Genomic DNA, 14,351 nt, shown 5'->3' with positions numbered 1-14,351 from the left:
ACACAGCCCGCAGACCAAAGGTTGAAAACAACTGCTCTGTGGTAACTGTCCCCCGGCTGATGCTACGTGTATTGCTGCTTCGTTTTCACAGTATGCACTTGATTTCTTGACTTATCCTGCACGTTCCGTGATGCTGCAAAAACACTCCTGAGGCACTAAAAACCACAATGAAGCACAGTGACCAAATGCAGCACTGGCTCTGAGTCTGCAACAGAGACAGCCTGAAGCAACAGCCCTAAGACATGCCACATGCTCCTTTCCTCTACAAGGCCATGTTGACTCTGAAGCCTGAGGATAAAGATGCCAACTCACTGCAGATCATCACAGCAGGAACATCAGGCTAGAGTGCCTTCTTCATCTCTGTGGGTGAATTGGGGTGGGTAGGGAGAGGTGATGGGCAACTGGGTGTTTAGGCCCCTCCTATTTCAAGTCAGCTCCAACACAATCCACAAGAATTAGCTGCCTCCTCCCTATCCAATTTAATCCTGACACGTGACCTGACCCCACATCCTGGTCCTAAAGCCAGCAGATCCTTCTTTACAATGGAGACCAGGCAGATGTCCCCATGTTCAGATGAAACAGAGCATCTAGCCTTATGTTTACAGAGCTCGGCCCATCCCTGTGGCATTCAGCCGCCTTATGGAATTAAAAGATCAGTGAAGTGGCTTATACAGAGACTGTGACTCCGGGTGCTCAAAACCCCAACTGTTCCCTACACCCAGCTGCCAAATCCTCCAAGTTTCCCCTACCTTTTGTGCACGAATGGCCCCCATCACCATGTATCTGAGCCCATCACAAGCTTCCACCTCTTCCTAGGCAGCTCTGCACTAGCCAAAAACGGCTCACTGAAAAGGCACAGACAGCCTACAATTGAATTCGATATTTAAAATAAATAAATTATATGTTCATATCTAATTTGATAAAAATCTTATTTAAAAAGTCATTTACCTGACTCTGCTGCAGAATTCACCAGCAGACTGCTACAGATAGCTGGCCCTCCAGTACCGGTGTGCTTGGTATGGTATAAATGCCAGACAAAAGGCAGCAGGCCCTGATTTCCAAACTCATTAGTCAAGCGTCTCAGCATTGGTCTTACTCCCACTGCTCTCTGTATCACCACAGAGTGAGTTGTTCATCACTAGGTGTTGTGTAACTGGTGCATTTGCGTTGAGTTCCAGCAACAGGGAAAGGGATCCCTCTCTATACACATGGGGCCTGATACATCTCTGTGCTGATGCAGGGACAGAAGGCAGGTAGTTTGCACCTCCACATTTCAGGGATTGCTGCAGACTAGTGCAGCACAGGGTAGCCCTACCTTGTGCCTCTGCTGAAATAGGCCCCATGAGGCTTTGTAAGGGTGCACAATTGCTCGGGTGCAGGTCCACCCTGACACGTGCCTGCCATCCATCTGGTGCATTTTAGCACATGCCTTGCTTTGGAGGCTATTGCAGAGCATAAAAGTCCATTGTATCAGAGATAACCCTGGGGTGAGGTGGGAGCTTGCACCTGCCCTGTCACCCCTTTGTCCCTAGCTGAGGGCAACGATGAATTGGGCCCATGGTCTGCGACACAGCTTGGACCAGGGCTCCTATATGGACCAGAGCCACTGCTTAAAACACAGGCACATGGCAAAGCTTGAGTAGAAGCTGAACCATTTGGCCCGCGGGATTTCTGTGGAGACTGATCTAGTAAATGCAGGGGGCTAGGGCACTGATTAGTGTGTCTGTATGTATGAGAAAAGCAGCAAAAAAACAGCAGAGAACTGGGAGAGAGGCACAAAAAGCCAAAGAGACAGCCATAGAAGCACTGGTAGCTTGACCCTGAGACAAAGAGAGAGAGAACTTTTAGGCTAAGTGCTGGCTGGAAAGGGGCTTGGAACTGTGAGCAAAGAAACTGCCTCCTGCTGTTTGATTCCTGCTGTGTTCAGGGAAACTGCATTTTATGTACCTTCATTGTAAATAAACAGCCCTGCACCAAAGAAATACCCAACTCTACCATCAGTTTCTCCATCTAGCAGAAACAACTCGCTAGACCCTGAATTTTGGCTAACTATTTGGGTCAAAATGGGTAACAGCGTTTTCCTTTCCCCTCCAGCTCTGCCTCCTCGCTTCACCATAGAGCAGCATGCAGCAGGCCTGCAGGCTGGCATTGGCTAGCAAAGCTTTATCAGCAGCACAATTATACAAACAAAAGCATTCTCTGATCTTGTGGTTTATAGCAGCCAGTTTTCATGAAACCCCAAGTTGTCTTAGATCAAAGTGTTACTGAGAACCAGCCTATGGCATAGGAGAAACAAAGCAAAAAACAGTTACGCTCACCACTACCGCCAGTCCCTTATCTTACGGAGAAAACAAAGAATCCAGCCACAGGGAAGAGTGGGCCTGCAGCACAAAAAGGGGAGAAAGTCTTTTCTCAGTCTCCACTTCTTCATCAAAAAATACCCCATGGCCATTAAAAACCCATAATCAAATCCTAGCAGGACAGGTACATGTTTAGCTTGTACATTTCCTCTCTCGAGAGAGAGAGCTGCACAGCCTTACTCAACACGGGCAGAAGACTCCAAGGATTTCACATCACCTGGGTGGTTTTGGTTTGCAGAACTGGACTGTTTTGATTAAAACCAAACAAGAGGTCAGCAAATTCTGAGACCCCCAAATTAAATAGAAAACCTCATTAGCTTGCCACAATAATTGTCTTTAATTACCTAAAAATGACCTTATGTTAAAAAAATAAACACTCTACAAAATCACTGGCTACATGTCACAGATACACCATGGTGTATACTCCATTGATATACTGGTTCGATTAATTCCTCAGAAGGCTGTGATCAGCTGAGTTGAATTTCATTTCTCAGGAGTCGTCTCTTCCCCCTTGTACACAACGATGTTCTGGTCCGTTTCATACACTTTGACTTTATAAAGAGTCCCTGCAGGCAGGCGCTTCTGGAGGTTTTCCCAGATGTACACTGCCACATTCTCAGTTGTACTGCAGGGGAAACAGGGCTGAAGTTAGACATGAAGCAGTCAAGGCACACACGCATATAATGATGGATGATAGAGAGAGAGGATGGGGAGGTAGTCGATCAACTTAAATTAAATGACACCTGGAGAATTAAGGAACTCTGAACTGGTGCTAGACAATATACATGACACCCATTATTATCCATAAAACAACACAGGCTGGACCCTGGCATCAATTCTAGTTCTACCCACCTGACAACATCAGCAAAGTAAGCCACGTCTTTATCCAGGTTCTTGTGGTCAAGTGGCTCCATGATGGCTTCCTGAGGGCAGAGAGGAAGGACATGAGGGGGGAACAACAGTAACAAAATATGTGGAAATGGAAGAGGTGCTTAATGACTTCTTTGTTTCGGTTTTCACCAAGAAGGCTGATGGTGATTGGACATCTAACATAGTGCAGGCCAGTGAAAATGAGGCAGGATTAGAGGCTAAAATAGGAAAAGAACAAGTTAAAAAATTACTTAGACAAGTTAGATGTTTTCAAGTCACCGAGGCCTGATGAAATGCATCCTAGAAAACTCAAGGAGCTGACTGAGGAGAGATCTGAGCCATTAGTGATTATCTTTGAGATGTTATGGAAGACAGGAGAGATTCCAAAAGACTGGAAAAGGGCAAATATAGTGCCCGTCTATAAAAAGGGAAATAAGGACAACCCAGGGAATTACTGACCAGTAAGCTTAACTTCTGTACCCGGAAAGATAATGGAGCAAATAATTAAGCAATCAATTTGCAAACATCTATAAGATAATAATAATCTAGAACAGTCATAATGGATTTGTGAAGAACAAATCATGTCAAACCAACCTGATAGCTTTCTTTGAGAGGGTAACAAGCCTTGTGGATGGGGGGAAACAGTAGACATGGTATATCTTGACTTTAGTAAAGCTTGGGGGGCGGGGAGGGGGGGAGGAGAAAACCTGGATTTGTGCTGGAAATGGCCCAACTTGATTATCATACACATTGTAAGGAGAGTGATCACTTTAGATAAGCTATTACCAGCAGGAGAGTGGGGTGGGGGGAGAGAAAACCTTTTGTAGTGGTAAACACCCATTTTTTCATGCTTTGTGTGTATAAAAAGATCTTCTATACTTTCCACAGTATGCATCCGATGAAGTGAGCTGTAGCTCACGAAAGCTTATGCTCAAATAAATTGGTTAGTCTCTAAGGTGCCACAAGTACTCCTTTTCTTTTTGCGAATGCAGACTAACATGGCTGTTACTCGGAAACCAGCTTTTGATACTGTCTCGCATGACCTTCTCATAAACAACCTCGGAAAATGCAAGCTAGATGGAGTTACTATAAAGTGGGTGCATAACTGGCTGGAAAACTATTCCCAGAGAGTAGTTATTAGTGGTTCACAGTCATGCTGGAAGGGTATAACGAGTGGGGTCCCGCAGGGATCAGATCTGGGTCGAGTTCTGTTCAATATCTTCATCAGTGATTTAGATAATGGCATAGAGAGTACACTTATAAAGTTTGCGGACGATACCAAGCTGGGATGGATTGCAAGTGCTTTGGAGGATAGGATTAAAATTCAAAATGATCTGGACAAACTGGAGAAAGGGTCTGAAGTAAACAGGACAATTGAAATTCAATCTGAAATTCAATAAGGACAAATGCAAAGTACTCCACTTAAGAAGGAAAAATCTTGCACACATGCAAAATGAGAAATGACTGCCTAGGAAGGAGTACGGCGGAAAGGGATCTGGGGGTCATAGTGGACTACAAGCTAAATATGAGTCAACAGTGTAAAACTGTTGCAAAAAAAGCAAACATCATTCTGGGATGTATTAGCAGGAGTGTTGTAAGCAAGACACGAGAAGTAATTCTTCCACTCTACTCTGCTCTGATTAGGCCTCAGCTGGAGTATTGTGCCCAGTTCTGGGCGCCACATTTCAGGAAAGGTGTGGACAAATTGGAGAAAGCCCAGAGGAGAGCAACAAAAATGATGAAAAGTCTAGAAAACATGAAGTATGAGGAAAGATTGAAAAAATTGGGTTTGTTTAGTCTGGAAAAGTGAAGACTGAGGGGGGACATGATAACAGTTTTCAAGTACATAAAAAGTTGTTACAAGGAGGAGGGAGAAAAATTGTTCTTCTTAACCTCTGAGGATAGGACAAGAAGCAATGGGCTTAAATTGCAGGAAAGGAGGTTTAGGTTGGACGTTAGGAAAAACTTCTTAACTGTCAAGGTAGTTAAGCACTGGAATAAATTGCCCAGGGAGGTTGTGGAATCTCCCTCATTGGAGTTTTTTAAAAGCAGATTGAACAAATACCTGTCAGGGATTGTCTAGATAAGACTTAGTCCTGCCTTGAGTTCAGGGGACTGGACTAGATAACCTCTCGAGGTCCCTTCCAGGCCTATGAGTCTATGACACTGGTAGCTACATCAATAGGGCATGTCAAGGGGGCACAATGAATGGCAGATTCTAACCATCCTGCTGGGACTTAGGAAGGGTCCTTCTGTGTCTGTGGAGCAATTCCAGACACACACACTGGGAACTGAAATGTCACTGAGGCCAATGGTGGCCTTTTCCTGAGAGGTCCTAGGTACCCAGAGTAGGTAGGAAGGTACCAGGGAAGCACTATTAGAGCGAGACAGCAACACATTGTGCAGCTGGTGAGAGGAAGTCCAAGACCTTGCACATCACAGGCCAGTGTGGGGGCCAGCAGGGGACATTACACTGCAACAGGGCACTGCGCTGAAGCATTTTTAGCTCATAAACCACTCCCTAATTCTCCACTCCTAACAGTATCTACTCCCCACTTCCCCGTGCCCTCACTAGCCCATTGTGCCATTGGTGATTTCCATGTGAGAGCTCCAGGAACAAAGTTTTATTACCTGCATATATTCTTTCAGGTCTGTCAGGTTTATAACCATTCCTGAGGTAGGATCAATCTACAGGGCAAAGAGCGAAAGGAGATTAGGAGCACATCTACTAACCGTCATTACCCAATTGTGTTACCAATCCCACCAAAAGTTTCAGATGGCAAAAACCCAGACCACCTGGTGTCTGCAGTTTCCAAAATGGGCACTCAGGAATCCTGACCCATGAGAAAAATATCTCTCTTTGCCATCAGACACTCTCTGAGCCTCAGCCCTACTTATGTAATGCCATGAAAAACACGCCTTAATAGCTATATATGGAGTATCAACAACTCTCAAGAGACCAGTGAAGTTCATAATGCCGACACCAAGAAGAAAACTCCCCAGCACACATAGTTACTAAGCAGTGCTTGGGCAGAGCCCATCAGCCATACAGAGAAGCAGCCCAGTAGGCAGAAACAAGGATTTAATCAGTTGTTTCACCAACCTGACACACCACTGCTAGCTAGTAAGGGTCAGGCACAAGCCATGAGCACCAGTGGGGCCTAACCACAGTGCATAGCTAATCTGGCTTCCTCCTGAATTAACTGCTGTTCTGTAAGTTGATGGCCACGGTTCCCCTGTCTAGGACTGTCTAAGCAGGAACCTCTGGCTGCCAGAAGCTGGGACTGGATGACCGGGGACGGACCACTCAAAATTGCCCTTTTCCTTTCATTCCCTCTGAAGCATCTGGCATTGGCCACTGTCAGAGGACAAGATACTGGGTGAGATAGATCATTCGTCTGACCCAGAATGGCTGTTCTCATGTTAACTCCGAAAATCAGCTACCACAAATTAAAAGCAATTGTTCTGTGGCCCAGATCTCTCTGGAACAAGTTGGCTGAGAGCTAAGTGCAGGACTGTGGCCTCCCACCATTTTGCAGGGGACAGAGTTTAGCCCCGCTTTCGGTCAGGATGGAGGCCACCCAGGTCTGAGAGTGGAAGCTAAGGCTGAGATCCTGCAATGAGCTCTGTGTGGGTGGACCCCCGAAGCCACATGAAGCTCATTGCAAGACTGGCGCTGAAATGTGGCCTCCTGCATGTCCTTGGGAAAGGCAGGGTGAGAAGGAGAGCTGCCTTCACTGGACCTATCGCTCACACACACGTGATTACAGAAAATCTTCCTTTTTATAGTTGATGGAACACAGGGTTTTCAAGCAATGCAGGATTTTTAGCAATTCTCCAAAGGAAAACACCTAGAGGGTTTGGGTTTTTTTAATGATCTGCAGCATTTGCACATGGAAACCACACTCTGATACCTCCAAGAGGGAAAAAGGAAGGAAATAATGATTGCACCTACCTCTCCACGCACAGTCACTACAACTAGAGGAAGAAAAACACCAAGTCATAAGTGTGATCCAATGTACACGAGAACAAATCATGTTAGCGGCAGATCAGAGAGCGCATACAGCATTAATCAGCCCCAGGAGGTGGGTTAATAACATCAGAAGCGTTACTGTTTAAAACAATATCCTCTGTATAAAGAACGGTAACTGACCCTACAATAATGGTGGTTTTCCAAGATGGACATAAGATTGGATTCTTTAGGTCAGGAGTTTCCACTGGGACTGTGCCTGCATCCCGCACTGGAGGATATAAAGTGTGGGACAGGCTCAACCGTTCCACAGCAAAGTCCTACCAAAATGGGCATCTGATCTGGAAGCCTCTATTAAGGAATGGCATCTTGTAAATGTGAGGATTGTAGCCACCCAACAAATGTCAGATACAGGGACACCTGTCAAACAAGCAGCAGAGGCTGCACTGGCAATCTGAAAGACAGAGGTGGTAGAGGGAACAGGGAACACTACCAGAGGACCTATCAGCTCTGCTAATACTCTACAGTGATGTCCCAAGACGGAGAGAACTCTTGGGGAGAAAACATGCATTAGATATGGCAATCTCCTGCAGTATCCTTGAAACACTGGATCGAATTAAGTTTAAGTATCTTTGGAGTCCATTGTATTAAATGCAAATGTTCTGTATGACTGTGGGCCGGGCTTGTACATAACTTTCATGGGGGAGGGGAGGGGATCTGATGTGAACCCTGGGAAATGTATGAACTTCAAAGGACTATATTGAACAATGTGCCTGACAAGAACAGACTTTTGGGGACAGGGTTAAATGGTTTTCCTGGGGAATCTCTAGGGGGAGGTGAATGCAAATTTCCCATTTCTGGTTATGCAAAACCCCAGCCTTTTGAAGTTACGCCTGAGGAGAGGACCATTGTCTGCTAATTATCTGTTCCCAGAATCTCAAGGTCAAAGGCCCAGGCTGTATAAAGGAAAGACTGAGCTACTGAGAGGGTGCTCGTTCTGAGCTAAGGCTCATATGAACTTTTAACCACAGAAAAACCTCACTTTGGGGTTTTAAGGACTGATTCCTACCAGAGCCCTTGTGGGAGCCAGGGTGATCTCTGGTTAGCTTTTTAGCATGCATGCAGGTTCTTTTGTTGTTTTTAATCTGTTTTCGCTGTAATGCTTTTACTTTAAGATTAAATGTGCTTGCTTAGAAGGAGCTGTGTGGTGACTTGTCACTGCTGGCAATTACAGTTGTTCATAACCTCTGGAGTGGAAGGAAAGCACAAACTGGCCTGCTGGCAGGGAACTGTGCAGCCTTGGGAAAAAAATCCAGTCAAGAGGAAGAGAGATATGAGTCCCTATCTGAGAGAGCTGATGGCTGAGGAGCTCGGAGTCTGCAGTGGGTGCCCTTGCTGGACTCCAGAAGGCGTACACAGGTACAGTTGCTCTGAGTTGAGACAGGGCCCTTCAGGAATTTTGCCACTGCAGCGTAGGAAAATTCAATATGGTCCTGGACAGGAGGATGAGGAGCAGATATTGCTTCTAGATGGACCCTTATGGAGCTGACGGAAAGTCAAGATTGTTTCAGGGCTAGCAAATAATTCAATATTGCAGAGACTGTGGACATTGAGGGAGACAGATGCCCAAATCGAAAACCTTCTCCATTTAGCTTTAGGGCATTAAACTACTAACAAAAGAAGGTGAAAAGGGGGAAGAAACAAGTACTCATTTAGCACAAAACTGAGATGTTGAGAAGAAACGAAAGGACCTGAAGAGAAGAAATTCTTTAATTGCCTATATCCCAATGCATTAGAAGCCTGGGTAACCAATGAGGAAATGGAATTTGCTCATTTATGGGCATTAATTTGATCTGGTTGGTATTACTGAAACCTGGGGGGATGAAAAGGAGCATACCTCCTCCAAGGGAGAGGCCACTCTGTCAGGTGTGCCCCATCTCTATATCGGACAGTTCAGTACCAGGGACACTTCTCTAACCCAGTATACCAGTGACTCAAAGCTGATGGCTTGGATGTCACCACCCATAATCTTTCCAGGAGAGGTCACTCTGGTATTGGGCCCACCAATAAGTCACTCGGCACCATGTATGGTTTAGGTGCCAGGATAGTTAGTGCCAAGTACTGGGTACATGAAAGGTAATCTGTACTGAGATGGAAAGTACCAGGGCATATGATCGCAGAGGCACTCAGTGCTGAGGCTCCAGGTACCAAAGCATTCAGTGTGGTGCTGAAGGATCAGTACTGAGGGCAGCGTAGTTGTTGATTTAGAGGGCACTGCATGAACTGACTCAGAAGTCAGTGCCAGGGCACATGAAAGGGCCTTCTTAGGCCTATGGCCCTTGGACGAATGACGAGTCATGTGGCCGATGACCCTTTGATCTCAGTTTGCTAGGTCTCAGGGACAGCAAACTGTGTCTGGGCTTGTCTTTGGAGCACTGCTCCTTTCTGCCCATCAGATGTCAATGCAGATGAAGTAATGGACAAGTGGGGCCTCTGAGTGGATGCATCCTGGGAGCTCAGAGTGGGATTATAGGTCTAACGGAGAGAGACTGACCTGATGGCTGAGCCCTGACTGCAGCTCTCCTCTGCATGTCCATGGAGACTTGCATCGATCTCTCATAAGGAACAGCTTCAGATGCACCTCCCTTGCTCTCTGAGTGCACTCAGAGAAAGAACGACAGACAGAACATCGCTCCAGGACATGTCCTCCTCCCAGAGAGAGCAGACACCAGGATTGCCCATCATTAATGGCCTTAATGCTGGTGCTTTGGCTTCCGCTGTAACGCCAGTTCTCTGTGGGGCAGTTGGGCAGTGGGGGGGGGTCTAAGTTAACTAAAACGTTATATATTTGCCCATTGGGCATATAAAAGAAAAAATTACACTAATTACACTAACTTTATTATCTAATTATTATATGCAAGGCTAAGGAAAATCACACAGTACACAGAGTAAGCAGACATTGCAGGGGTACTGCCTCACTGTCAAGGGCAGTCAGAAGAAACTGAGGGACACCTGGGCTGCTCTGTCCTTTATGCCCTCAGATGGGAGGTGTCAGGGCACCTAGGGGGCAGGCATGGCCCTGACAGAAACGTCTGACCAAAAGGATCCAGTCTTGCATGCATGGGGCCCATGCACACTAAGAATGGAATCCGTGTGGACAATCTCTTGAAGAAGGTTTGTTTTTTTGGAAAAAATTTGTTTGCCAAGTGGAAACCGCCATTAAGATTTAATATCATCTTGAGTATAAGCAGATTTGGTTTATTTAGTAGCATTTTAAAATAAGATTTACTCTTTATTTAATGGCCTAAAAGTCACTGTGGTTTGGACCGTTTCCTGTTGATGATCACTCTTATTTCTCTTTGCAGCCTCTGCCATCAAAAAAACAAATGGGCCAGATTCTGCTCTCAGTTATATAAGTGTTCACGGTAGCATGGCTAAGAGCAAATCCTGTCCAAATGTCTCTCTCATACAACCATGTGAACTAATTCTCTCCGAGGCTGGATGAATAAGTATTAGCACTCAGGCCAGTCAGCCCCCTCACCTTTATAGTTGTGTCCATGTCCATTTGGATTGTTGCATTTCCCAAAGAGTTTCAGGTTTTCTTCATCACTCAGTGACTTACTGTAAAAAAATAAAAAATTGCATTTGAGGGCCAATTACAAACATTTAGGTTTTCATTTCAGCTGGGACTGGTTTTTAGCTCCCCACGATTTTCTTAATAGATACAGCAAAAGAAACTTCTCATTCACAGACTCTGCCTATTCAGATTCTGCACCCACTGTCTGAGTTAGTCCAAGCCCTCTGTATGAAAGATTTGCTCTCCACTCACCTTTTAGTTTGTGGTCTCATTTTTCATTGGCCAAGACAGTACTCTTAGCCTATCCTTGTCTATAACACACCCTGAAAAGGGGGTGGTGAATCCTTAAACATTTTATGTAATTTGTTTTTTAAAAGTTCATAAATTACTGTGTGTACTAGTAATCCAACGTAAAAATAATGAACTCTAGTCACTGTCTCTTTTTCAAACAGATGGATTAGACTGGGGAGGTACTATTAATTTTTTTTTTTACTCTATTATAATGAACATTCATCCAGGTATTGTATTTCTCACTGACTCTGTACAGCATTACTGGCTAAAGAAATGGCATTGGAGAGTTGAAGGAGCCCAGTTAGGAGATTTGAGGTCTATTAGTTTGGATGCTGCTGATAGTTTCATTGTAGCCTCCTGACTTCTCAGTACTGTGTACTGTTGCCAAGTATCCACTCCTACTGTGAAAAGTGTATCAATTAGAGTTTGAAACACCACATGACTTCCAGCTGTTTATAAAAGGGATCAGATGCCTGGCAGAACCACCTAGTTTCTGAACACAAATATTGCAGGCTGTAGTATCCAGGATCATCATACACATTGTGAAGAGAGTTGTCACTTTGGATGGGTTATTACCAGCAGGAGAGTGAGTCTGTGTGTGGGGGGACGGAGGGTGAGAAAACCTGGATTTGTGCTGGAAATGGCCCAACTTGATGATCACTTTAGATAAGCTATTACCAGCAGGAGAGTGGGGTGGGAGGAGGTATTGTTTCATGGTCTCTGTGTATATAATGTCTTCTGCAGTTTCCACAGTATGCATCCGATGAAGTGAGCTGTAGTTCACGAAAGCTCATGCTCAAATAAATTGGTTAGTCTCTAAGGTGCCACAAGTACTCCTTTTCTTTTTGGAGATATTTAAGAGACCAGTGGGACCATCACTAAGTTTACGGTCATCCCTTCTGACTTTCACATTGTACCAACAACTCTCCCAGAGGATGCGAAGTGTAGGGATGGACAGGTGGTGATCAGTGTAGGCCAGGCGGAAGGACATATCTGAAATATGTGACTCACATCTTGCTTGAAAACAGAAGACACCACTTATCATCAAGTCCCCTTTGCTTCAGGAAAAGCAGGAGATGAAGCATCTTAGACAATGGCTGGGGAAATAAGTGATTTGACCTTAAGTATGTAAAGTACAATCTATCAAAGTCCATAGCTGCCCACTGAACAAAGAAGTTAGATTTTTGGTCTCACGGACAGAGGTTGAAAACTGCCTTTGCTGCTGCTATTCTCATCTACCAGCCATGAAAAACCTCATGCTTCTCAGAATGAAATAGACAAGATTCTGGTCAGAATCAGGTTTGCCTGCACCAGTCTTGAAACTAACCAGAGTCTTGTCCCAATTGCACTCTGCTGTTGTTTAAAAATGCTCCTGTTTAGGAGGGCAGGCTGCAGAAAGAAAGGGGAGTCACTCCTTTTTCTCTCCCCCAACTCTCCACTCCCAGAGCCTCCATGAGCAGGAGAATTTTCTGTGCTCTGACCAGCTTCACTGCTGCCATTCCCAAGGTATTGAATGGTACTGAATCTGAACTGACTTGCATCAACTTCACTTTTGCTGGTGGAGGGGTGGTGTGGTGAGCACAAGCGCACATAAAGTATTATCCAGGCAAGTGGTACGGGGGAGAAGAGAACCAAAACATGAGGTGAGAAAGCTGCACTCAAGACAGCAAGGGGGAAGGAGAGGCAGGAGGAAGCCCCCAAAAGGGGGCAGAAGAAATGTGCAGGATGATGAGAGCGGGAGTGAGGAAAACAGATGGATTACAGTATTTTCCTTCCCTTCATCTATCCTTTGTCACCTCTAGCAATAACAATGACCAGACTGTAAGCTCTTTGGGGCAGGGACTGGACTGTTTTACTAGGTGTACGTACTGTGTCTAGCACAACAGGGCCCCAATCTTTGAGGCCTCTAGGTGCTACTGTAATACAAATAAAAACACATGGGCTGTTGAAAAGGGAGCGACCCCACCTTCCCAGCAGCCGCGGGTCCATTTTCTCTGTCTCCCTCTTGTAGGGTGTGAGCTCTTAGACAGGGGGACCGTCTGGACCCTGGATCCGGTGCATCGCTGGGTGCTGGGCACCTTGCCGAGGCGGAGAGCAACTGGCTCTCCTGTCCAAATGGGATAGGGACTGAGGAGCCCGAGTAAGAACCAGGGACAGCTCCCCCCTGATGACAAACTCCTCCCGTCCCAACACACAGGGGGTTTCTGACCGGGGCACTGACCCCTGGGTCCATGGCGGGAGCGGGGTCCCCCCTTGCCTCTCCTCTCAGCCTGTTGTTCCAGCCGCCCTCGCTGGGAGCTTGGCGATGACTGACCCCCTCCAACCAAGCGCGATGGGGGCACCCTGGGGCCCCCGACCAAGCGCGATGGGGGTGGGGGCCCGGCCCCCGATCGCAGGGCCCCTCACCTGTGCAGCCGGTGGCAGGCGCTGAAGCTGAGGCAGCGGGAGACCCGCGCGGTGCGGGCCGGGGGCCTGCCGGGGGGCGGCGGCGGCATCGCAGCGGCGGGGCCGGGGAGCGGGGGCCCGGCCAGCTCGGCGCCTGCGCGGGGAGGGCGGACGGGGCCCACATCCGGGCATCCCTGGGCACCCTCCTCCCTCCGCCGCGGGCCTGGTAGTGTCCCTGCGTCACAGGGGACTGGGAGCTCCCGGCCCTGCTCCTCGGGGCCCCCCCCCGCCTCGAACCCCGCCCCCGCTCCTCGGGGACACCCCCCCCGCCTCGAACCCCGCCCTCTGCTCCTCGGGGACCCCCCCCCGCCTCGAACCCCGCCCCCTCTCCTCGGGGACACCCCCCCCGCCTCGAACCCCGCCCTCTGCTCCTCGGGGCCCCCCCCCCGCCTCGAACCCCGCCCCCTCTCCTCGGGGGCCCCCCCCGCCTCGAACCCCGCCCCTTCTCCTCGGGGACACCCCCCCCGCCTCGAGCCCCGCCCTCTGCTCCTCGGGGGCCCCCCCGCCTCGAACCCTGCCCCCGCTCCTCGGGGACACCCCCCCTGCCTCTGGCCCTGCCCCCTGCTCCTTCTGCACCCTGGGGACCCCCCTCCAGGCCTACCCCCTCTTTAGCCCCAGCCTCATCACATGAGACACCCCCTTCGCCTCCCTCCCCTGTACTTAAGTGACCCTGTCCTCACCCCAGGGACTCCCATCCCTACCCCTGTCTCCTGCCCCTCAGGGATCCCCCTCCCCACCCCATTACCTATGCCTCAGTGCTCCCTGTCTCCCTTCCCAGTGCCCCAGGGGCATGAGTTCCTGCCACACACCAGGCCTTGAGAGAGACTTGTCACCTTCA

The 14,351-nt window shown here is 47.7% G+C and overlaps 1 protein-coding gene across 1 annotated transcript; it reads right to left on the bottom strand.

Annotated features, from left to right (window-relative positions):
- Positions 1 to 2,673: 2,673 nt before the first annotated feature.
- Positions 2,674 to 13,704, bottom strand: PTS (6-pyruvoyltetrahydropterin synthase). The gene is made up of 6 exons (XM_037882314.2): positions 13,475 to 13,704; positions 10,742 to 10,821; positions 7,186 to 7,208; positions 5,862 to 5,918; positions 3,213 to 3,283; positions 2,674 to 2,985 (listed from the first exon to the last, which is right to left on the bottom strand). The coding sequence occupies exons 1-6, from the start codon at positions 13,561 to 13,563 to the stop codon at positions 2,844 to 2,846; spliced, it is 462 nt and encodes a 153-aa protein (XP_037738242.1). The 5' UTR covers positions 13,564 to 13,704; the 3' UTR covers positions 2,674 to 2,843.
- Between the last annotated feature and the right edge of the window lie 647 nt (positions 13,705 to 14,351).

This window comes from Chelonia mydas, chromosome 22 (assembly GCF_015237465.2).
Source record: "Chelonia mydas isolate rCheMyd1 chromosome 22, rCheMyd1.pri.v2, whole genome shotgun sequence".
Taxonomy (NCBI): Eukaryota; Metazoa; Chordata; order Testudines; family Cheloniidae; genus Chelonia; species Chelonia mydas.
This window is presented reverse-complemented; position numbering and strand designations above follow the sequence as displayed.